General features: G+C 38.6%; 4 protein-coding genes and 1 long non-coding RNA gene across 5 annotated transcripts; 2 read left to right on the top strand and 3 right to left on the bottom strand.

Moving 5' to 3' along the window:
- Nucleotides 1–4: 4 nt before the first annotated feature.
- LOC144082554 (uncharacterized) lies at nucleotides 5–24561 on the top strand. Its single transcript, XR_013303276.1, has 4 exons — nucleotides 5–347; nucleotides 983–1068; nucleotides 1364–1458; nucleotides 23381–24561. It is a non-coding gene; the product is annotated as an uncharacterized LOC144082554 (long non-coding RNA).
- LOC144082551 (D(1) dopamine receptor-like) lies at nucleotides 11925–15966 on the bottom strand. Its single transcript, XM_077609790.1, has 2 exons — nucleotides 15519–15966; nucleotides 11925–14824 (listed from the first exon to the last, which is right to left on the bottom strand). The coding sequence occupies exon 2, from the start codon at nucleotides 14515–14517 to the stop codon at nucleotides 13408–13410; it is 1110 nt and encodes a 369-aa protein (XP_077465916.1). The 5' UTR covers nucleotides 14518–14824; nucleotides 15519–15966; the 3' UTR covers nucleotides 11925–13407.
- On the bottom strand, nucleotides 18580–20146 carry LOC144082553 (uncharacterized). Its single transcript, XM_077609792.1, has 4 exons — nucleotides 19910–20146; nucleotides 19516–19560; nucleotides 19289–19429; nucleotides 18580–18742 (listed from the first exon to the last, which is right to left on the bottom strand). Exons 1-4 carry the CDS (start codon nucleotides 20144–20146, stop codon nucleotides 18647–18649), a joined length of 519 nt encoding a protein of 172 aa, XP_077465918.1. The 3' UTR covers nucleotides 18580–18646.
- Nucleotides 21284–24339, bottom strand: nek12 (NIMA-related kinase 12). The gene is made up of 2 exons (XM_077609789.1): nucleotides 23318–24339; nucleotides 21284–22568 (listed from the first exon to the last, which is right to left on the bottom strand). The coding sequence occupies exons 1-2, from the start codon at nucleotides 24288–24290 to the stop codon at nucleotides 22363–22365; spliced, it is 1179 nt and encodes a 392-aa protein (XP_077465915.1). The 5' UTR covers nucleotides 24291–24339; the 3' UTR covers nucleotides 21284–22362.
- A 342-nt stretch (nucleotides 24562–24903) lies between the features above and the next one.
- Nucleotides 24904–25779, top strand: pin4 (protein (peptidylprolyl cis/trans isomerase) NIMA-interacting, 4 (parvulin)). Its single transcript, XM_077609961.1, has 4 exons — nucleotides 24904–25044; nucleotides 25248–25315; nucleotides 25403–25522; nucleotides 25597–25779. The coding sequence occupies exons 1-4, from the start codon at nucleotides 25008–25010 to the stop codon at nucleotides 25753–25755; spliced, it is 384 nt and encodes a 127-aa protein (XP_077466087.1). The 5' UTR covers nucleotides 24904–25007; the 3' UTR covers nucleotides 25756–25779.
- Nucleotides 25780–25909: the final 130 nt, after the last annotated feature.

Here is a 25909-nt window from a genome sequence, read left to right on the forward strand (position 1 = left end):
ACAATTCGACAGACGGATAGTGTCGCTTGTTCACTATTTTTGAATATAGAACAAGGTTTATTTGTGTGCCACTGCGTTTTACACTATAGCTTTCGTGATGTATTCTAAGAAAGCGAAGATAGCAATTTCGGCTTCGCGTTGTAACTCAAGTCAAGAAAACAAAGACAAAATGCATCAGAAAATTACTCATGGAAATCGCAGGTGTAATAGCGAGAAGAAGAGGACAGCGGACGTCCAAAATCGAGTCCTACTCAAAATAAAATTGCCCAAAAGACACAAACTGTCTTTGTCCGAAGATGACAGCAGCCAGAAGATACCTTGTGGAAAAACGTTCACACATCCAAAAGGTAAAAGTAAAACTAAAAATATGACTAGCGATGTCAAAAATATAGCTACCTTCGTTCAGTCTGTTTGTCCGTCTGTCAGATCCATGGATTCCCCCACATTTAGCTAATATTAATTTATTGCCTGCCATTTACAGACATATACGTCCTAATCATTTGAGTTGGGAGAACTGCCGATTGGACATCTGGCGCCGTCAATGGCAGCCAATGTCTTTAAAACACTGTACATAATTATGCTTTTATTGGGAATTACATTACAATTCCACAACATTGTACTTTGTTACATATGTCCAACACCAAAGTTAACAATTTTATTTTTCGTCATTCCTATGCTCATTAGCTCATAAGATTTTTTGTGACTGTTCTACAACAACATATAAATTAACACACTGATTATTAAGAGTGGCTCATGGTCAAGGGTTTGATCCCAATTCTGGACCTTCCTGTGTGGAGTTTGCATGTTCTCCTGGGCTTGGAAATTATCATGATTCAAAGTAAACAACGGAGTTTGCATGTTTTCCTGGGCTTGGAAATTATCATGATTCAAAGTAAACAACGGAGTTTGCATGTTTTCCTGGGCTTGGAAATTATCATGATTCAAAGTAAACAACAATAATGAGGCACTTTTGTTTTGTTAGTTGCTGAAATGCCCTGCAAACCAGTTGAAGATCCATACATCTTCTCCCCAAATTCCCAAAGCAAAACATCCAACTACAAAGAGAAGGTACAGTAAGCCATTTTCAGACCATGTTAGTGTCAAATAATGTTTTATGATGACCAGTTCTTTTCCAAGACTTGATACATTACTCTAAATGACATTACTGCAGGCATTGCAAAGCATGGAGACACTGTGTATAACGTGTCATGTTGGTTGGATAATTAAAGGCAAATTACATAATCTGAACAATGTAATGTACTATAATAATCTTTTTTTTCCAATAAGTCATGTTTGATTTGCAACAGCAAGTTCCATGAGCAGGCAAATGAAGCACTTTTTATTGTTTGTTCTTTTGAGACAGGCAAGGCTATCTGTTCTCAGGACCATCTCCAAAATGGTGGAGGAGAACCAGCTCATCAGGAAGCGTCTGGCCTCTCTCAAACAGACTGTCTGACGGTACATACAAAGTTAGTTGTTGAATTTTCCCCTACATCATCGTTCCAATACTAGTGTATTAGCTGAAGTTCTTGAAGTAGTTATGCTTGTTACAATTGATTGAATTGGCGCCCTCTTCTGGTATGTTAGAGAATTCATTAACAGCCCACAAGGTAAGAATGGGGAAGTTTTTCAGCAGATATACGGAAATGTGTCAATTTATATGTATAAAAAGTGAATTAGTAGACGTAAACTTCAAGTTGTACTAAACGTATTTCAAGTAATTCTGTGTAATACTTAGACTAGCTTCTAACTGTTTGATTATTTGATTATTTTCTGTTTAAGCTCATTACAATATGATGAAGTCAACAATATCTTTCCAATAACATTGCATTATATATATTCCAGTTATACAGAGGTTATAAATAGAAGTAGTAATAATGAGTTAATCCAGAAAGTGTGGGTTGGTAACTTGGTAGGTAGTAAAGTTTGTATTGCAGAGTTTGCTAAAATATAGATTTGAATTTGTGATTCTACATTTGTGATATCTCTCCATTTTGTTTGTGTCTTGAATGCACTTTTTTTCTTTTAATACCTGTTTGGTCATTGTTGTGTTCACATTCCACACCACTCACTCACTCTTTTATGCATTAATTACGCAACAATCCCATAAAGATTCCATCCCCGTGGTAGCTTGTGTGTTTGACATTCCACAGACGAGCCTCTGTCACTTTCAAAGAGCTGCTCCACCCAGATTTAATTTGATTAAAATAAAAGTTTACAATTCTTAAACTGTGCAATAACTGAGGGTACTCATAATCAGCACAGATCCCCTCATTTTTACCCCCTACCTCATGAAATAGGCTTTTTTCACTTCTAAGTGCTGTCCTTTCACAGGTCACAAACGTGTTCTGATTTTGGTATAAATTTGCTGTTAAATAATGATAATAATAGTCTCATTTAAGTCCTTAACAATCACACAATCCGTCAACTGTCTATGTGATACTTTTGAAATAATCACAGCTGAACTTCAGAACATGCAAAATGTAGTTGTAATTCTACACTAGCTACACTAGGTGCCGCAGCGTCCTTTCTATTCTTCCTTCATTTCTGTCCTTCCCACGCTACAGTCATGTAAATTAATTGCTCATTCTTTCATTCATTCATTCATCCACCAATCCACCCCACAACACACCCACTCAACACACATCCATCCATCCCTCCCTCCCCCTCCTTCCATCCATCCATCCATCATCCATCCAAAGTCCCTCCCTCCTTCCCTCCCGCCGTCGGTGCTCCCCCCCTCTCCCTCCATCCCTCCATCCATCCTTGCATCTTGCATCATCCATCCATCCATCCATCATCCAACGTAGCATCCCTGTGCCCACTTAAACTGAGATGAGTAACCTACACGCTTCATTGTCACTAGAGAAAAAGTAATCGAAGCATCACTTTTGAAAAGAGGTCCAACAATCTGGAGTCTGATGAAAAGAAAATGCCGATGGGAGTCAGGTTGTGACTTCAAAACATTGGTGATGTAGCTAGTGTGTGCTTTTATCTAGTCTTCAAAGCTTCGAACAGGTGTCTCTTCAGCAGATGATCCTTTCCCTTTCTTTCAAAGGTTAGTGCTGTCAATTTCTACACAGTAATGTTCCTTTTGAAGTTAAGAGTACAATCCCATCTGACTATGAGCATGTTACACTGGTCGCCAGCTGATCACAGCACACATATAGACAAACAACCTTTAAGTGTCACAGTTGCATATACGGAAAATTTATATAGAGTTCGACCGACATACCGAGCGTGTTTTTGTGAAGTGGGGAAAAACTTGAGTAGCCAGACAATAAGGGGCGGTCCAGGCCGTCCGATTCATTTGGAAGCAGCGAGCAAGGCATGATTTTTAGAGTATTGAAGCCTCATATCATATATTTTTTCGTCATTGTCACTATGTTACCTTAGTTAAACTTTAGATTGCACTCTGATCCATTGTTGAAAATGTGTGCTCCTGTGCACAAAAACAGACACAAAGCCAAATCCACCTCCAGCAGTTTCTGTCTTTTGTATAGTTCTTTCAAGTGCTTTTTAAAAGAAGGCCCATGCAAGGTTGGCAAGACATGACCTATTTAATTCATTAAAAAACACACCTAAAGGCTGTGGCTTTCAGATTGTACCAGTAGGTCCCACTTTATGATTTTTTTTTCAACGTAACTTTGCAACTTTATTGTCTGTTTGAAAACAGTAAGAGCCTTGGCACTCAAAAACTTTTACGCTTTTTCCGGGGCCATAGCTGATTAGCTCTGGCCGGTGGCGAGGCCCTGATTCGATTGCCTTAGACCCGTGTTCGTTACGGAGTTCTAACACAGTGTTTCTCGAGTTTTTCCAGATTGTGAGTAACATAATTTGAAAAAGTTAAGTTGTGTTTTGACGTGCGTATGTACGTATGATTAGTCCTTAGCTGCCACTCACAATTCCATCCCATTCTTAGTAAATATTTTCAAAATTTCAAAACTACTTCTGTAACCAAATAATTTCTTAAGTAGAGGTACGTCTGTAATTCAAATCATGAAACTTTGGTGTATACAACTCAGTGGGAGCTGAAGCTTTGACCATCATTGAAGTGTCCCTTAGAGACGTTTTTGCACAGTTCAGCCACTCGTTATCCTGACTTGCTCCCACACGGCCTCTATAAAGTTAAGTAGTAGCCCCACCTCCTCTAAGAAATAATAAGTCTGTTCCACACACACTCGCGAGAGATTAAATTCCACAGATGTGCTGACCTCTGTAATTGTAGTTACAGTAAATATGAGCAAGAAGAACAGTGTTAAAGCTTTCCACAGAAAGCCATCACAGCTTATTTTTGTGTACTAGTCGAGAAATAATCAACGGCTGGCCAGTTGCCTCCTTTGTTTGTTAATATTTGATGACTTTGAATTGCCCAAAGACACATATCAATGTTTTTGTGAAACATATTCATCCATACAACAGCTTGATAATATCCTTTTTGGCTCTATATTGATTTATTGATAGACAGGAGGGTTAAGCAAGGGAGCAGACTTCCAGATGGGACAATTAAAGTGGATTAACATTTTACTCAGCGTAAGCAGTCATGTCCACTTCCTACCCCCAACACACACACACACCCTGACTCACCTCATCAGTCCCCATTAATATTCATACATAGCAGCTATAAGCACAATTGGGATAGTTATTTTGACATATTCTGCTACAATTCCTGTTAAAGATACCATAATAAATACTTAGTATACTTTTAATTAAATTTATTTCACAACACCAAATGTAATAAAATGTGTAAATATACTAATATACTCATACAGTCAAAAATATACTACATAATGCACATGTATTTGTTTACACTATCTTTTGTGTTATGTTTGATATCATAGTTCTGGAATGTGGGACTAAGGTAGAAAGATAAACACCCAAAGACTCACTCATAAGTAATTTTGATGACAGACTTTTCGTCTTATCCCCTCAGGGGTTGCCACAGGTATATTATATTTTATGAACTTTGTGAAGGAATTTTTCTCCTGTGCTCATTCTAATGATCAGAAGTTAGTATTTCAACGCTTTACTGTTATCTTGTTCAAAAGAGAAGAGCCTTGATCGAGTCAATCTCTACTAAATCACAATATACTTGACTACAAAATTGTGTTTTTTACACATGTTTGGTTGTCCTTCACTATTTGGGATTTTGGCTTTTGGCATATTTTATGATATACATTTTTTGAACAAGTGGCATCACTGTTGGGTGCAATGAGTGTAGATAGTGATAATGAACATCTTGTAGATCCTTACCAGTCACAGAGCTCTCGACCTTTGATTTTTGTGGTGAATCTGCAGGGAGATTTGAAACATTTCCAGTAAGACTCGTATGCCTTTGTTTTATGCGTAGAGTCTCCCAACAAGGCTCACAACAAATAAACTGGTTAGTTTCCAGCTCCATTTACTGTCATGTTGTTGCTGGATGAGTGCATGGGACAGATGGCTGTTTGCTATTGTTTTTTTTTTTATTGTTTTATTTCCTCAACCACCATGTGGAGACCCCGCAATAGTTGCCAAACTTGAAGCTGCAGCATGGATGATCACTGCACGTGAAACATCCAAAAGTAAAGACCTCAAAATTGCACAAAGTGATAATTAGGCCATACGGACATTGAGCAAGACAGCTAAAATGCATTCTAAACTGTTCACCAGTCAGTTGTAGGGCATACACAGAGACAGACAACCATCCGCACTCATTCCCGTGCTGCCGAGACCACTATTAGTGACGGATCATAAAGCAAGATAAAGACAAAGTATGCTAATGCCCCAAATAGTCATGCAACAGATATGGATACTTGTCTAATCTGACTGACCCTACTCTTGTAGCCTTTGCGACTATCACATGACAAGTGCTTACACACACACACACACACATTCTTAATTTCTAATGGAATGATGCCTAAGCCACTCAAGATTCACTTTTGTGATCAGACTTAGTGATAATGGTTGCTGTCTTATAAAAAATATTCTCACAGACATATCTAACTTTCTATTAGCCGGATGTTCCATTTCCACTGAGTGATTCTGAGTAGAATTTTCTCCCCCATTCCTTTCTCAAACCATCACCAAATCAACCCTTACAAATGTTCCCACTGCCATCATAATCATTTAAAATATTATTAGAAGTGTCAATATCATTTTTACCTTTGGCCCTACAGGAAGCGGCGGTTATATATTTGACTGTCTTCGTCTCTCAGTCTGTCTGTTTTTGTGTAAAACTTCAATCAAGGAAACATAAAGGGATTATTGTCAAACTTTCAGGTCATTTGTAATATGAAACGGAAAAATGTGTTTAAATTTGCAGGATCAGAAAAGGAATTTTGTCAAAATGATAACGAATCAGCGTATTTTCTGTAACTCAAATTTGCAGCTTAGAGGTCATAAAAATGGCAATGCTTTGTATTTGTCTGCTTAGACAGGGGTTCTGTGCTCTTCGAGTGCCCCTCTAGTATTGTTTGTGTTGTGGTGTGCATAGGAATATATGTTTGAAATAACAGTGGGTAATCTGGGTTTTTGTCTGATTTTAAAAACATTATGTTCACCACATTATTTCCACGTATTCATACTCTTTAAAAAGATAAATAACATTACCTTTAAATGTACCAAATTAAGAGACACAGTTAAGTAGTTTTGTGGGTGACTATGCTTTCACTGTATAGAGAAGAAATGCCTTTATATCATTTCAGTCCCTGACTATGAAAAAGGAAACATTACATGGACCATGATAATAAAAATAGCCCAAACCATTCGGCCATTCAGTACTACGTATAAGACTCTTGGCTCAGAATGCCACAGGCTGAGGTTTAACACTCAAATAAACAGAAAATAATATGCGGTAAAATATTTTTGGTTCACTGGTTGCGCTCAAGTGAAATTGTTGCTTTCAGCCTCTCTGTGCATCTCCTTGTACTGAATGGGCCCATCCCAATTTTCCTGAGGGTGTAAGATGTCTCCTGCTGCACTCTTATTTGACATATATCCTCCCCAAAATAGAACAAATTGTGTTGACTGTCTGCTCTGCTCCTATGGAAGTGAAAAAGCGGCACAATTGCCCAGCTACAGAACCATCTTCCTGCAACAATGAATGTTTGAGGTGTTTCTATTCCTGGTCCATCTGGGGACGCTGCTTCCTCCCTTTCCTCGCGTTATCTGGACCCTCCTCGCCTATCATGTCTTTACCTCTCCTCATCCGTATACCTGCCTTGATTCATGGCTTCAAATATCATTTGTCCACAACTGAAGTGAATTTGCAAATCATAAAAGTAAGCTTAAATAGGACTTTAGAATTATATCTTTCTCTCTATTACCCCCATAGCATTCCCTACTTTTTACAGCATGGGGAACATTATAAGTTACCTTTTCAGTAATATATTAAAATTCTAAAAGCCTCATTGCCAGCATACCGGAGAGTATTGATGCTACAATTCACAATGTTATGCATGACAGAGCTGGAAAGCTACTGGAGATATGCTGATGCTAAACCAATGAATACAAAGTACACCGTTTTTTTAAGAAAAAATATAATCTGTTATTGTTTTTTTTTCTCAACAACTTAGAATAACCTTACCATCACTTTAAAATTATATATATATATATATATATATATATATATATATATATATATATATACACATACATACATACATACATACACACACACACATACACACACAATCGTTCTTGACTTGTTCTCCTGGGCTTGCATGGGTTTTCTCTGGGTACTCCGGTTTCCTCCACTGACGGCACCAAAGTCAATTTGTTCTGCTTTTATATTTTTACTGGCTTCAGTGTACATTAGCTAAAACTCTAGAGATCTAAGAGAATCTTCTAGAGGTTCACATTGTGACCCCTGCGTGACATTTGTATGCACCTCTGCATGCTTCTGTTTTTTTCTTGGTGCTCTGTCTCTCTCCCACACTCCAACAACATCCACGCTTTTGCCTGTCTTAATTTACTGTAGCTGAGAACCCTAGATTTAGCCCTGTAGCCTTGGCTCCTTGTCACCTAAACCAACTGAGGGCATAAAAAAACATCTGTTAGAGTTCTACTGTATATGCCGCATTTTGTCAGGACCTGTCGGTCTCACATCGCTCTGCTTTCTCGCTCTCTCGTTGTCTCTCTGCTGGGGATGTTTGTTCAGCTTCACACAGCTGTGGGATGCTGAGTGCTTCAAGTCTGTTGTTCCACTTTTTTATATAAACACAGCAGGACCTCTAAAATGCATCTGCAGATAATGTCATTATTTAGCTTGAAAGTTGTGTTGAGTGATAAACAATGAGACGCTTGGTAATAATACTGCTTTATTTTAACACTGTAAGTTATTCACCGCTTTTTTTGTCTCAATTTAACACCAAAAATAATTTATTTTTGGCACAACAAAAAAAACATGGATGTTATTCATTGTTAATCATTTTTATTTATGAATGGAGATTCATCCTACAGTATTTAGTCAGGTCGCTTTCTAATACATTATACTCTATGTACTGTATATATACAGAATATCATATGCACATCTATGATCAATTCATACACTTCATAACACACATGAATAATGACTCTTTTGCAAAAAATGCAAAGAGGGCACCTGTTGATATGCTCTGTCAGCGACTTGAATCAAAGACTCAACAAAGTGGCATTTTTTTTAATTGGGTGCGACTTGACTTGGAAGCACTTGCAGGTGTTCCATTGAAAAATGAAAGTATGTCAGGGAGCTGTGCTATTCCTTTTCTGTGAGTTGCTGACATAATCAAGTGAAGGGTTTCCAGAAATAGCTTTGAGCAACAATGCATCACATGTCACAAGCTTTGTTTGTCCTCTTTTACAACAATATTACTGTCCAAGTTTGTATATTTAAAATCTCTTCAGTGCTCCAAATAGGCAGGACTCTTGATGGCTATAATTTAACTGCTTTCCAATTTCATATGTATACATTCTATCCAGTATTTATTTATACTCACATCATTAATACATCTGAAAACCAATATAATGTAGAGCTGCAGTCATAATGGACTTGGACTATTGAATTAGTTATTCTCTTGGTTACCACTTACCACCTCAAAGTATTCTTTGCTTTCCATGTATACCAGCATATTAACCCACATTAACTCTTTGACTGCCATTGACGACAACAAAATGATTGCTACCAGATCTCCCGATCAAAATAGATTGAATGTTTATTGCTATAAATGGCAGCCAATTAGTTAAAATGTCATTCAGTCTGCCCTGTCACGCCATAGTTTTTCGTATCCTACTAGTACATGGATATCTATTACTGGTAATGCCAACAATGTTTTTTTTTTCTCTTTTACCTAAATGCGATACACGTGACAGTACTTTTACTTGTTTGGACATTTTGGATACTTTATCCACCCCTGACTATATGTAAGGTCATCATTCTTGCTGTTCATTAACCATCATCATTCCCAATGAGGAATTCGTTACTCTGCAACGTGACTGCATCCTCCTCCGTCAGCTATCTCCCATTGTGTTGTCATTTTCCTCTACAGTCCCTTTGCCCTCGTTCCCTTGTTTCATTTCCGTTGGTGGGGTCACAGGCGCCGTCCTCTCCACTGGAGCCAGAGTGACGAATGGCGACGCGGCACTGCCAGTGGGCTGCAGTGTAAACAGTAAACAGACTGGGTGGAGGAGAAAAGTGGTGTCATAAGCAAAGCTAAGACCAAACCACAGAGAGCACTGGAGTGGCCAGCTGCAAAGAACATACACAAAAGGTCCTAGCATCTTATTTTGAATGATATATTCCGTGTATCACTCTCGGCACCATAAAATCACCCAAGATGCAAAGCAAATTCATGTCTGATGCACTTTGGTTCAAGTCGCTAACATGCTCCCTCTTAATTATGATTATCCTGGGTGTTATGTGAGTTATTAATTATGCATTAGGCTCTGGCTCAATTATGATCTGCCATTTCTGAATAATACATATTTAATTGGGGGTAATACAGATATTGCAAATTGTTTGATTGCATTCGAATCCTCAGAGGATGTGACTGCCGAGAGTGAGTGATAAGGAAATCATCAAGTCCATTAGCAAGCTGCTTGCATGGCCAGCTGTGCCTGTCTATTGGTGAGGAGCAACTGACTACATAAGACACTCCATGATGGATGTGACAACAGTCCGTCCTTGCTACTTGTGGGTTATGTTATATTTAAAGAGCATCCTCGCACTTCCTTTTTTCCCACTCCATTGTTTGATACTTACGTAAGACTTTCTTTTCTCTCTCCTTGCCCTGTCTCAGTAAATCATTTCCTCAGGGCGGGTCGTTAGCATCGCGCAAAGTCGCCGAACCTGACATCGCGTCTACAAAGTGCCAATCGAGGACGACAGCAGTACTTTGAGTAGCTACCAAGCTCCTCAGGAAGAAAGAGGGAGAACATTTCTCTTGGTGTACACTGTCTTGGTCACTTTGAGATTTCTTGACTTAGTGGAGCACATATCCTGAATCAATTTATAATATCAGGACTGTCAGGCACACAGTCACATATTTTGATAGAATAACACTGCTTGCTTTTCACGCTTCAATTCCTGACTGGTACCATTCCAGGACCTGAATATAACAAAGGATACATCTTTTTGACAAGTGTATCCTAAATATACAAAGTTACTGATGCACATTAAAGTCATAACTCCCGTTCAAGGTCAAATTAAAATGAATGATTTTGGTAGCCCTGACAACTTTGAATGAATAAAAAAAATAAAAAATAAACAGACCCCTTTGGAATAGTTGGTATTCCCCTGTTAGTGGACTGCACCATTGCCAAATTTTGAGAATCCATCCTTTTGGAGTTATTAACCCGTCCCACTACTGACACTGTTGTTGATTTTTTTTTTCTGGCGCATCACTTTTGAAAACGGAACATACAACATATTCCAATAATTGTAAAATAGGTCTCATTTGTGTGACTCCTCATGAAGTCTTTTCAACCTCCTCATTTTTCATTAGTTTAAATAACCTGTTTAGTGCACTGTGGGATCCAGAAAATGTCCATATTAAAGGCCTGGTGGTATTTTTCCTTGCTATAATGGAAAACCAACTGACTTAAATAGTAGTAGGGGTGGGCCAGAAAGCAGTGACGACCGAAGAAACTTGAACTTACATTATCAATAACGATGAAAAATTTCTTCTGTAAAGAAATCGTGACAGTTGTAGTATCAGAGGTGTTTCAGTGGGCATCCCTGCTTTATTATTCCGAGCTTTTCACACCTCCAGCTTTAGCCTGTCACATTGCTAATGATGGCACTACATCACCGGATGGATGCAAGTGACACAGGAGCGAGTTATTTAAGAGGGAAATTCTAAATGTGAGAAACAGCTGGTCTTGTTATATTTCGCCCTTTGGACTAAAACGTGCTACAGCTTGACGTGTGGAGGTCTTTGAATTCCAACAGTACGTATATTTGAACAAATAGTGTTTAATTAAGATCATTGTGGCGTGTCCACTTAAGCAGAAACTGGAGCACATCTGCCAATGAGCTATATGTAGATCTATATATATGTACATACTATATGGAGGAACGGTGGGCAACTGCTTCGTGCAACTGTCTCATATTTTAGAGGTTGTAGCTTTAGACCAATTCTTCCTGTACCGTATTAACATATTCTCCCCTTGGCCGCATGTTTTTTTCTCTGCATACTCCGGTTTCCGCCCACCTTTCAAATGATAAATTGGCAGAGACTGTATAGTCGTATTTCCTTCCTATCATATCCTGAATCTCATTTTGGTTATTGTGAAGAGTAAAGTAGGACAAACAATCTCTGTGAGACAAATGGCTTATTGCAATCCACTTTCTATTACAAAGGTCTTCTTGTTTCAATTTTCAATTTCATGTAAGGCTCCTAAACTTGATTATATATGAGGAAATTGGATCATGCAGACATTATTGCAAATTTGCATGAAGCAGCGTATCAATAAGAAAATATTCCGTTTAATCTTTCATGTGATCCAATGGAACCACACCCAAGAGACTATAAAGAATAAGAGATAACAAGCACTTTAAAATCCAGAATTAGTGCAATTTTCTGATATATGCAAGTTATTAAGTCTGATCCAACACATCTCAAGATCACTGTTTTCGTATACGTTGGTAAATTTTGCAAATGATAATGAAAATTACTGTGTACAATATAAACCAACAACATCAACAAATTGTGTACACACTACTCAATGCATTAATTAACTAAATTATCCATATCACCATGCACTGGTATTGGTCCCATGTACATACTATAAGGCATCTTCAAATAATAACATGTCGATTACTGAGATGAAAATGGTTGTAACAGGATTTTCTGAATATATGGTTGATAGCACTTTTAAATAATAACAGTCCCAGCTCTATATGCGTATATCAGCTCTGTGAGTGTTGATTTCAGAGTATTTTGCTCTGGAACTTTGTGCAGTTTACAGCAGCCAAATCCTTGGCTGAGAAGCTCCATGTGGGATTAACGTTAACTAAGATTTTCGTCGATGTTTAATTACACATTTGGTTAGTTAGGCTGAAACTGCAGACATAAAACTAAACATAATATTCAAGTCAGGTTTCTCATTGAAGTTGACATTGTAAATTTTTGTGATGCTGAGCTATGAGAGTAAGACAAATGATAATAATCCCAAAATAGTGTTTATTTAACTATGAGCAATTTAAGGGATAAGTGGTTGCCATATAATTATGTATTCGACCACATAGACAAAAACAAAAGACAAAGTAGAGTAAATTTCTTTCCATTTTTCTTAAAATACACACCTGAAAGACATTGTTATGACATTAAAAAACCCACTTCAAACAGAGTAGTGGATATGACAAAGCTACAAATGGGACATGAATTATATTATTGGGTGAGAGCAAAAGGAAACACCCTGCTCAATTTTTAATAGAAAGACAAGAATTGTTAAATTGGTGCTCAAATGGTGAATTGTGTTTTCACTGACAATTTTCCCACTGTTGCTGACATACTTTTTTAATCTATGATCTCTCTCTCTCTGGCATTGTGGACATGCTGTTGTACGCTGCGTGTGTGACGGTGTGGAAGCGAGCAGTGTCTGGCCGCATTATGGTGCACGCTGCCCAGTCATGGGATTATCTACTCCATGGGTCTCTCGGTGCTCTAGTGCTCCCTGCCACAGCAGCAAAGAGTCTTAATCTCAATCCCCAAATCCCCTCCTCTCATCTAGTTTCATGCAAAGACATGAAGACAGCGTGTTCCCTGTGACAGTCGGCCTGGAGTCGGTCCACTTGCCCAGCACAAGCGGGATCCGAGTAGGGTCAGCGCCTTCAGTCACTCTAACACACACCGAGCGGCATCTTTCTTTGAAGGCAATCAGACTGGCTTTCGCAGGGGACGCTCGGACCCCTCCGTGGATGAGTCAGTGCTGTGAGCGTGTCGTGAGTCATTTTTTGTTTAGACTTACTGTCTCCAAGTTGTGGCCTCCTGGAAATTGTTTGTGGCATCCCAGCAGGATGGAGAAGGCCTTGCGGAAATCTGCATTGAAGGCGTAGATAATGGGGTTGAGGGAAGAATTGGCCCATCCGAACCACACAAATACATCAAAGGTGGTGGGGCTGATGCAGGGGAAAGCCTTTCCTCCACTCGACTGCTCGCAGAAGGGGACCATGCAGTTGAGCACGAAGAACGGCAGCCAGCAACACACAAACACGCCCATGATCACAGACAGGGTCTTCAGAACTTTGGTTTCCCTCTTGAAGGTCATCTTGAAGGAGTTCTCCGATTCGGCGATGCTGGAGCCTCCTCCCATGCTGTCGTGTCGGTTCTTGGCGCTCTCGGCCGCCCGCTCCAAGGCAGATATCCTCCTGATCTGCCTCTGTGCGATGCGGTAGATTTGAGTGTAGGTGACCACCATGATGGCGACGGGGATGTAGAAGCTAATGAGCGAGGTGGAGATGGCGTAGGTCCTGTTCAGGCTGGAGTCGCAATTCTCTGACGTGACATTTGATCTCAGAAGTGTGGAGGCGGGAGAAGAAAATGAGGTAAAGGACGTCGTTTCGGCCTTATGCCAGTTGAGCTGCACGGGAATGAAGGAAATCAGAAGGGACAGCGTCCACGCCACGCTGATCATCACGTACGCCACCTTGGGGGTCATTTTACGCTCGTAGCGAAAGGGGCTGGAGATGGCCCAGTAGCGGTCCAAGCTAATCACGCACAGGTTGAGAATGGAAGCTGTGGAGCACATGATGTCGAAGGCCACCCAGGTGTCACAGAAGGAGCCGAAAGGCCAGAAACCGGCGATCTCGCTCACCGCCTTCCAAGGCATCACCAGGATGGCCACCAAAAGATCTGACACTGCCAGCGAGATGACGAAAAAATTGGTGACTTTGGTGCGCAGGTGGCGGAACTTGGTGACTGCCGCGCACACCAGCGTGTTGCCCATCAATGTGGTGAGGATGAGCAGTGAGAGGAAACAGCCAGTCAGGACTCGACTTGAGGAAGCCTCGTCCTGAAAGCCACTGTCCATGACCGTTGTGAAGTTCATGTCATCCATCCCTGAAAGTCCCGGGAGTGTTCATTCAAGTCATGTTGCGGGAAAACACTTGCTTCATAACCCCTTGTTAACATGTCTCCAGTCTTATCTGCAGCTGAATGTTTTTATCTTCTGGTAAATGATAAAAAACGCTACTCTCAAGGCTGAGCCACCTGGGCGCTGAGATGTGCCCTTTGACTTGGCAAATGAGATTTGACATAGTTTGGGCTTCAGTGCTCAACAGGTAGGAGTAATTCAATTCCGCAGTGTAACCAAACCTGTGCCGTTTCCAAGATCAGCTGTCTGCTCGGTGAGGTCACCAGAAAACCTGTTGGGGAACAATATTAATGACCTTAGGGATGTTTTAGTTTGGAGACTTTCCACCCCAAAACATTTTTGAATCAAAAGACACACAAATGACATTACTCACGATTGATATATTCCTAGGCCAAATGTAGGTCAAAGAAATAACAAGTTTAACTACAAACAGACAATGGTATTTTTTTAGGGTAGTACATTCGAATGGATTACTGCTGAATGAAAAGTATGAGAATCATGGATGAGTTTATGATTCAAATGAAAAGTTCTTCCTCACATCCTACTAATACATCTTTAATTCAGTTTGAGAGAAGAAAAGTGATTTTGGCCATTTTTAGTCTTGAAAGATTCAATAGCAATTGAATTAATACTGTATGCTTCATTGTGTCTCTATTGATACTTAACATTCATGCTACACTGAATGCTGTTTCGAATGTGTGGTCACCTTTAGTTCCATTTGATGACTATCAAAAGCACCTGACAGCCAAATTACTTCAACGTATCACTGCACTGCAGCCCAATAATATACTGCTACTTATTATCATATGGCAATATGATATCATGTCCATTACAGTGCATTGTATGTCTCTCCAAATCTACACCCATTTAATCAAAGTCAGCAAGAACTGTTATTTTAGAAATTTCTTCACACCCTCACTCACTCATAAAATAACTATTAAAATAGGACAAAAAGTATCACCTACCATCCTGCTGCCCATGCAGTTCTAATAGTGATAATCGTCGCTGAAATCAGAACAGTGACTGTATTCCCCCAATTCTTCTCCAAATAAATAGCGTCAAGTCCACGCATTCGGCATCGAGGAGCACGAGCATCCTTTTAGTCATGTTGTTCGCCTGTAAATAAGATCCACGCTCGCGTATTGAGGGCTGCTTCCCCCTGCGGCTCCGGCGCGTCTCTGCGGACGAGCGCACTGACATGTGCGCTCTTTCGCACACTTTCCTCCTCACCGGCGCGCTGTAGTCTGTCAACCGTGTCCCACTTAAAGACACGGTCAAGCCCTTCTCATCCCTGCTTGTCTTGCCTTTCTATTAACTTTTGTGCCATTCATTCACTGGAAAAAAAAATGCAATCCTTTTCGTGATTGCGCGTCACGCCTACCTAACATGAGAAAATAAAGCTTGAATACATTGTGGGGAAGAAAGCACACCGGGACGTCAGTAGGTTTATTCTAACCCGATCTTGGCTTGTAACGAGATTTAAATACGAAGCAAAAATGTAGGAACATATCATGTTGATTGCGGTATCACATGTTCTTGGAAGAAAATGTTTATTTGTCAGGGACCTTCGACTTAAGCAGGTCTCCCTCCCTTAATACGCCTTGTGTAACTGTGACACGAATACATTGATAATAATTGCACCTCTTTTAAAAGACGCACATATTTATGAATATGCAGTGGTTTCATATATGTATTTATTTATTGACCCAGGTAATGCGCACCGCTGAGAAGTTGAATTATATTAACAACCAGGCTATAAAACTGAATTAGGGCACCAGGCCAGACAAAGAGGGCAGTGCTCCACTGTGGCCATCTAGTGGGCTCAGTGGGTGAGCTGCATTTAGGAAAAAGACCCCCATTGTGACAGGAAAAAAAATTAAAAATACCTTCTTCTTTTTTTAACCCAAACGCAATATTCTCCATCACCCCGTGACAACATGTTCAGAATGTCACCCCATGGCTGGAGTCTGTTTTGATGTTTAAATCATGCATCCCTTATCTTAAAAAAAAAACACAGCAATATCTGTCTGTCGCTGTGGTGGCTTGTTTTATTCACTCCATGCTGGCATTCTTGCATGCAGCGCATAATGGAATTCAGAACAATCGTGACATACCAGCTGTCGCCTTACATCCATGCATGCGGTGACGGGAGCCGGAACGACAGCTTTTAGCCTTTTCCCTCTCAAGCATCCACGTTATAAGCAGTTGGCAAGACTGGCCATGAGGGCAGGGGAGGGATGCAAATAACAAACTAAAATTAGAACAATAGCTCACTCTCTTTTAATTTTTCATTTATCTTTAATTGCCATTACAAATCAAATGTGGCAGCTCATTTGCATTCTATATTCTAATTTTAAACTAGAGAGTGCATGATCATGTTGCGATTTAATATTTACATTCACTAATTTGCGCAGCGGCACTCCATTAATATGATCCTGCACTAATGGCAGAGGAACACTAATCTTTTAATAAGGGCCATTTTCTCCTTATACACACATACACACACACGTAGACAAACACAAAGATGCTTCATTCTGTCCCAGACATCCTCTATTTTTTACTCGCTCTTCTAATTTCAGAGGGAGACACCCCAGTGTTCTCAAGCCCAGCTTGTGAGTCATGCCTCATTAGTTTCAGAATCTTCTTCACCACATGTGCTTCTGGGTGCCAAAAAAAAGAAAACTTTCTCAGAAGGGACCTCAGGTAAACAAACCATTTTCATGCCATTTTTTCCCATGAGTGGTTTAAAACACATCTGAGTAATATATTGCCCTAATTTTCTACAAATATTACAAAATTGTTTGATAAGAACTGTATGTTAACTCATTGGGTGGCATTCACAGTGATAAAGGTCCAATCATGTTGCGGTGTCTATCATTAAGAGACTTCTGATCCAGTTAAAGTGGGAGGTTGCATTTGAAATGAGAAGTGAAGCTACACCTCCCATTTCAAATTAATTGGACATCTAGCGCTGTCAATGGTTGGAAGTTGGAGTTGGGATGTGTTTCATAGTGCCTAATAAGGTGTCTCTAGAACGTCCAAAATAGATGCCTTGCTCATGAAACACACTGATAAAACTATGGTATATTTAAATTGATGCTTTGCTGCACAACCTTTTGAGGTGACCACTGCCATCAAAGGCCTGTTATGATTTTCAATAAGATTTGTGTCAAGCTTCGCTGGTATTTTGGCCCTACTTTTAATGAGCAAACTGTAGCAGCTGTCCCTGTACTTTCTCCAGTTTTCTCCATGTTTGTTGAACAGGATTTACATCAGCATACATAGAAAATAGTCCAAAAATTTCTTTTGGTTTTGTTTGGCTTGTCAACATAGTCTGGCAAATTCCAACCTATGTTTTTGTGTGTTATTAAGCTAGTTGTGGCCATGTTTTAACCATGGCCAAAGTGTCCTCCCTTCTGTTAAATTAGGTATATTAAAAGTAAATAGTTATGTATATTGGTATGTTTAATTTTAGGTGATTTATTCAAGGATACATTTGTGACTGTGTAACAGGGTTACATCACAAAGAAGGAATGCAATACTGTAATTTAGTGGTGTGTAGTTTTGCGATAAATAATCTTTTTTTCAGTGTTCAGAAAATGAACCAAATTAATATTTTTTTCTTTTTAATCACATTCATACAATACATACAAGAATGACTGGCACTCTTTGACTTTTTTTTCTGCTGCATTTTGACACACTCCTTTATTATCATTACAAAAAGACAAACAAAACGACTTTTTTCCACAAGTTAGTCTTTTGAAGGAGATTCCTGCTCACTATTTTGCTATAAAAACACAACAAGGTGGAACAGGAGTCTTCTAGCTTTTACAAAGATACAGAGAAGTCAGTAAAAACAGTATTTTAAATACAACAGCAGATATTTAGAGATTTGCATATTAACTATATGAATGTCCTTGAACTCTAGCTCAATAGTAATAATAAATATAGTGCCAAATAAATAAGCCAAAATCTAAAACAAATACATTTATCATGTACTATTTCTCATTGCAGTAGCCTGCTTTACATATTTTTTTAAATAAAAAAAGGTATTTAATAACTGCATTGCAGCTGTATTTTATTCAAAAGAAAACTACCATGCCCTTGCATTAAGTTTCTTGAGGAAAGTCACGTAGGGTTTGAAAGGTGACAGGCTCCCTTTGCCATTCTCCATTTTGCACTTCTCTTTCTAGAAGAAAATAATTTCATGAGTATCATTTGTAGAGTTCACTGACAGGACTTCAAAATATCACGTGTCACCCTTTTTAAAATACCCTCCATACTATACGCGTGATTTTACAAGTTAATTATGAATTATTCCCTGATTAAACTGTTCAAGTTCCACTTTCTTTTTTTCAGCATTTTCCACAAGTTAGTTATACTCAAATTTTTCCTAATTTGGCTTGGAAAAAAGAAGGCGATGGTATTGATGAAACAAGTTCCAAGTGATTTACGACCGCTCTTACCTCTCTATGGATGCCCAGAAACATTAAAGACAAAATCAAAGAGCACACAGCACACATCACACACCCCAAATCGACATGCCACAATAAGCCCACAATTAATTAATTTAGTTAGTCAGAAGAACAACAGAAACAAAGCAAGCAGGTTTTTTTTTTTTAGATCTCGCTCCAGGGAATTTAAAAATTAGAAGTGTTGTCTAAGGGTGTACAATGTGGTGATGAGCTGGATGTTATTTAAAGGCTTCAGCAGAATTTCTATATTTCAAACAAACCTGTGGAACATTTGTCTTCATTTGATCGAGATTTGCTTTGAGCTCAGTGACAATGTGTGCACTCTCATTTTTCACCGACTTCACCGACACAGTGTTAAGAAGAAGCCTCAGCTCTCGTTTGAAAACATCCATGCAGAAGAGCTGAAATAGAAGGAGAACAGGAATTAATGGGCAGGCTTTATATTTTATGATTATTTTTATTGTTTTTGACATTACACACAACTTACCACATTATTGTGCATCTCTATGCTTGGTATCTTTACTGTATCTGGCTAAAAGGAGAGAAAAAGTGATACTTAACTCAGAGAATATATACTATCTACTCTATGTACAGTGTTGTTAGTACACTCAATACCTTTAACCCAAACTTAACTTTTTCCCAAAAATGTAATGCTAGATAAAACAAAATATTTTAAAAACAACATCCATTATCTGATTGAGTTTATTCTGTAAGATTACACCTTTTTGAGTCTTATTATATAACCGTTACCAATTTGTACTCCAGGTGCATGTGGAATAATATACCTGAATTATTAATCCTTGACAGTGCAAGTAAAAAAAAATGCAATCAAGTGTAATAAAAGAAACACCCACTAAAGTGAATAATGCATCATTACTTACAGATGTGAAATTAAGTTGTTTGCCTCTGTATAGTTTGGTGAGCATGTCCAGTCTTTCAATCATCTCCACGTTCAGGTTAAAGTTGATTCTGGAGCCTGCACAGGAGCAAAAATGCAGAACTAAGGCAAGCGCAAACATGCACCTCATCTTATTCTTCCTCAACTCGTGTGTGTGTCGTTCTCTAAATACTTCCGCCATGTGGTTCGAAGTGTCACAACTTACTGAGGAGACCAGCATCAGCCCATTTTATTTGATTCCTAAAGTTGGCGCGAAAAAGGAAGCAAGTGATATCATCTTTGTGAACCTACACAAAATGCAAAACGCATATTCAAATTTAGACTTCCGCCACATTCCTGGACCAATCGTGTTCAACCACATTTTCTTACATCTGATGAGATCATATCAAGTGAATTGAGACTAGTGGTTGATTCATAAAAAAATGTCTTAAACTGGTCAGAATTGTCTCATTTTCAGTATCTTTATGGTATATACAAGCCTTACTGGACTGACCCTCTTAAAATAATCATGTCGGAAACACAGCATGTCGATGTTATCATATGGTGTCATTATATGACACAGAGTCCAGAAGTTATGAACCATAAGGGCCTGTTCGGGTAATGTCCACCTACATTAGATGGTATGTAAACACAAATGGCTCTTGAAGAGTAATACATTGTAAGATGGAGCCCCTTTTGAATTTTCCATTCCCTTGCCCACATGTAATTTATGTATTTTTTTAATGTATACGAAAAACTAAATTAAAATGTATATATTTTTTAAAAGCGATACTAAAACCATCAATTTCATGAAAAAGTACAACTAATTAAAACCAGTCAATTCACTCTAAAATCTTAGTAAAAATAATTAAATTAGAGAAAGAATTCTGCATACTAATTAGAATGTAAAAATCAAGTATTAAGTCATTTTTGCGCAACACAGCTGTTACATTTACGTGTCAATGTGGAAACGTGGTGAATTTGTCTTAACACCATCAGCCGGAGGACGCGACACTGGTATCGCTTGAAAGATGTATCTAAGGAGGGGAATCTTTGCAGGATGTAGTGAGACATTTGTACAACTCTAAGTCCCCCCAGTCTATAATTTATGCATGTTACATCAGTCTCATGTTATTTTGTGGTCATTACTATATTTTTAGGAAACACACTGGAGTGTCACATTTTTTTTATTTAATCAGAAACTAAGAACAAACATAGGTTAAAGTAACACTAGTAATATATATATTATATATATATATATATATATATATATATATATATATATATATATATATATATATATATATATATATATATATATATATATAATCAGTGAAATATTAGTGTATTGTAACAAAATATACATTTGGTACCTGGTTTTCCGTATTACCACTGGAATAGTATGAAAGGAAATGACTGTCTGCTTCATCATTAATCAAAATGTTATGATAAATACATGACAACACCATGACTGAGCCTCTACCTTAGATTTTTGGATGAAAAATATTAGACAATATTAGTACTGGTTAGCACCATGACCTAATCACAGGTTACACTGTCCAACTCTTATGAGAAAAAAATGTGTCATCACTTTAGGCACGCAGGATGTGGGAGGGGTGGCCATAAAGGAAAATGTCAAACAATTTATCATTAATGGGTCATTCATAGAAGAATGTTTTTTTTGCAAATTTCACACAAGTGGTTGAAACCTCCTTTATCTCTCGAGCGATTGTGTGGCGATAAACCACGAATCTTACATTTCCGTTAAAACACACTGCCAAGGCGGATAAACAATAAACCAACTAAATATTCCTTATTGTATTTTAGATGTTTGACTTTCTGACATTTGATGTTTCACTATGTCAAAAACAACATTAAATACAAGATGTTTCCTATGATCAATATAGACCCCAGAAGTAGAGTAGTAACGTATACTGTATAAAAAGTACTATTGACTCTTCAATATATCTACTACACAGTAATATTCAAATATAATCTAAAAATATTTATAAAAAGCTTACTGGTTTCTATTTGTATCTACATTTGTGAAGTAACTACAATTACTTCACAGTTTACACAATATTAACTTAAAAACTTCAATTCACATGGAAATTCATTGGAAACTCCTCTTTGCAACACACAGTAATCACTTTTATGTTATTATGCAATTAAAATAAGACATTCATGTACTTCTTATTTATTAGTCACGTATTCTGCATGGACTCATTGTCAATTACACATGTTGACACAAACAGTGGAAGAATTGATGCATAAAAAACTTATTTTTAGGTTTCTGACAACCCCTGCCTGCCCTTTCTTGACCTGACATGTGTTTGGCTTTACTACGTGGTTATGACTTCAACAACATTCTTACAAAGATTCTGAAACAATCCTCTAATTTAAAATGCCTTTTTGGGACAATGTTTTTTGTTATTAAACCCAAATATTGCAGCCTATTCAGCCCTTCTCCTTCAAAGCCTTCAATGTGACAACCATTCCTCCTGCATCACATAGCTGAAACTCATCCAAAGAATCGTCATGCACATGAATGGAACTGTGATATCCATGTACCACATCTGCACCCTCATCCTTTTCCTCATCTTCTTCAAAATCATCGGGATATTCCACTTGTTCTCCAGCATCCTGGCAACACTGTGAAAATACTGTAAAACAGAAGGAGGATTAGTTGCCGTGATTCGTGGTAGGAAGTTTTTTCCAACAATCTTTTCAAAGTGGAAGAAGGCAAAACTTGAATAGAAAACATTGTGAAATTGAACATTTTGGAAAATTGTAGTGCAAGGATGAAATGTATTTATTGTTAATTGATGCTGCTATCTAAAGGGATGATATCTAAATTCCGCAATTATGACCGAGCAATACGTCAGGGAACTACTTCTTTGAAAAACACAACATCAAAAAGGGAAGAAGAGGTCAACTTTCTTGTCAGAAACTTTGTGTGACAGTTGTGAGGAAATGATTCATTTCATTCACTATACTTTTAAGTCTAAACATTTGAGATCCACTGCTGATAATTTGCAATCGAAACAAATATAAAGGGGAAGACTATATATATTCTCCTTATTTTGAATAAAATATGATTATTAAAAAAACATTTAAGTGGCCTGGTGGGGTTCAATTCCAGGTTCGTCCTCACACTGTGTGGAGTTTGCATGATAGTCTCCAGCACCCCCCATGACCCTTGAGGATATATGGATAAATGAACGAATGAGTGGAAAAAAACCCTAAAATACCCTAATTTTTGTAATTCATAATCTTTCATTTTTTTTAGCAAATAAAACAAAAACATGAAGTCAATGCACAAATTAATTTTGCAAACCACACCAAAATAAAATACGGGCATGTTCTGTCCTCTGGGCCTTGAGGTTTACACCAGTGTTTTATTGTGTATTACCAAAATACTCTGCAGAGAGTCTTCTTGCTGTTAAAGCTGAATGTTGGCTTTGTTCCTCTACAGAAGACAAACTCCCCTCGTCGTCTTCGTCAAAGTCATCTGGGTAAAGGCAGCCACTTTGATTCTGCGCGTCCACATGGGCACCATCTTCCTCCATCAGCGTGCTGCTACATCGAATGCGCCGTAAGTGCTCTTGCACAAAGGCGTCGTCCACCAAACAGGAAGCGCTTGGTCTGATTGCAGGTTTGGTATTTAACATTGTCTGGATTAAAGAGAAGACGTTTGGGGAGTAAAGGTCAGGCACTGGATCGTATTCTCCTTTGGTGATTTTATAAAAGAGACTGAGGAGATTAGAGGCGGTAAATGGAGGCTGGAGAGCACAGATCTCATAGAGCAGGCAGCCCAAGGCCCAGATGTCACACTCGGAGCTGTAAGGCACATCTTGGCAAAGTTCGGGACTGAGGTAGCAAGGAGTTCCAACACAGGTGGAGGCCAGGTCTGCTGTGCATGTCATCACTCTAGATACCCCGAAATCACCCAACTTCACCATGCCTTGTTTTGTTAGCATCACATTTGAGGTTTTAATGTCCCTGTGAAGTATTTTCGCTTTGTGGATGTACCTCACGGCCAAAGCGACCTGCACAAACCATCCCATGACGGTACTTTCTGTGAAGAAGTCTCTCGGTTTCCTCTCTTTGACTTTGTCGTCTAACGTCCCGCCATCGCAGTAGTCCATCACAATGTAAATAAAGCTGCCATCGGGGCTCACCAAAGCTTCGCTGCAATTCACAATGTGAGGCTGCTTCAGCTTGCCGATGATCTCCGCCTCTTGAAGAACGGCACTATGCGTCCATGTGTTTCCCAGTTTGATTCTCTTGACCGCATGCAACCTCTCCGATTCAGCGTGTCTCATCAAGAAAACTTCTCCAGATGCTCCCCTGCCCAAACACATCATCTTCTCGTACTTCTCCATTATTTCAAAGCAAATGAGGAGTGTTGGCTCTCTGACTGCCACACCATCAAGGGCGTTTGTGTTGCAGTTGCTATGGTGACCAAGCACTTTGAAAACTGAGATGAGGGTTCTTTGTCTTCTGTTCACCAATGTTTATGCCCTCCTACCGTTACTCCATTTTCACTTGTTTAATTACTGTTGTTGTGTTATTGGTTCCAGCAGCCAAGTGGCTTGCTTGTTATTCATTCATTTTGTGATCCACTTATCATCACAAGGGTTGCAGATGTGCAAGGTTTTAAAAGCATTAGATGTGATTGGTCCTATTAGAAGAACCAAAGTTGCATTCAAAAATAACTTTTTTTTCCTACAATTACGGCGCATCATTTTGGTATATTACTACTTAACACACTAAGGAACACCATCAACAAACTTCCAATGCCCGAATCAGATTTACTGTATGTATTTTTAAATTCACTCATTGGCTGACATTGACGTCTATCGCTGTCAATGGCAATGAAACATCACCATTGTAGTTCAAGTTCAATATTCAATATTTTGTTTGTGCTAACAACATATTGTCCACTAGATGGCAAAATCTAGTACATATGTCCCAACTTTTCGCAGTAGAAGAAGATTGGGGGCTACTGCGCATGTCTAAATTTACAGAAGCATGAACATACACTCGAGAGTGGTGTTTACATTTTTTTCAATTTGAATTTTAAATAACCATTAAATGAAATGCCACCAAAAGGAAAAGGTGGCAAAGGATCGAAAGGTTTGTTTTCTCCATTATGGTAAATATCTGCTCAAAATGGGCTGAATGGTCACAAATCAGGACTTGTATTATGACATTAGTTTACAATTACACCTTATTTCAGGTGTCTGATGTGCGCTGCTTTAATGTTAATAATGCTGCTGTATTGACCTCAATTATTAAAATATGGGCGTATTGTCCACATTTTTTGATGCTGTGTTCAGGAGGTGCATCAGGAAGCGCAGAAGCTGACAAGAAGGAGAAGGCACCGAAAGGAGGCACTGCAGTAAAGGTGAGACCCAATTTACTGGTGCTTTTCTCTGTTTTCATTTATCAGCCTAAAAAGCCAAAGTAGTACTCACTTGTACATTATGCCCAGGTTCGCCACATCCTCTGTGAAAAGCATGGGAAATGCATGGAGGCAATGGAGAAACTGAAGGCTGGAGTACGTTTTAGTGAAGTGGCATCACAATACAGTGAAGACAAAGCGAGACAAGGAGTAAATACACAATTACAATTGCTGAGTTTCTCCCGTAAACATACGTTTTGACTCATTTTGAATGTTTTTGACAGGGTGATCTGGGATGGATGACGCGAGGATCCATGGTCGGACCGTTTCAAGAGGCTGCGTTCAACTTGGCTATCTCTTCCATGGATAAGCCTGTTTACACAGACCCCCCTGTCAAGACCAAATTTGGTTATCACATCATTATGGTGGAGGGGAAAAAGTAATAAAATTGAAATATTCAATTTTTACCACTTTGCTTTATTGTGGAAATTATTGTTTTCACTTTTACTTTGTTAAAGTGCAAAAAAAATCATCTATTTCATTAAGCATTTGGTGAATTTATTCCACATAAGAACATTTAATTACATATTATTGAAA

This window comes from Stigmatopora argus, chromosome 9 (assembly GCF_051989625.1).
Source record: "Stigmatopora argus isolate UIUO_Sarg chromosome 9, RoL_Sarg_1.0, whole genome shotgun sequence".
NCBI lineage: Eukaryota > Metazoa > Chordata > Actinopteri > Syngnathiformes > Syngnathidae > Stigmatopora > Stigmatopora argus.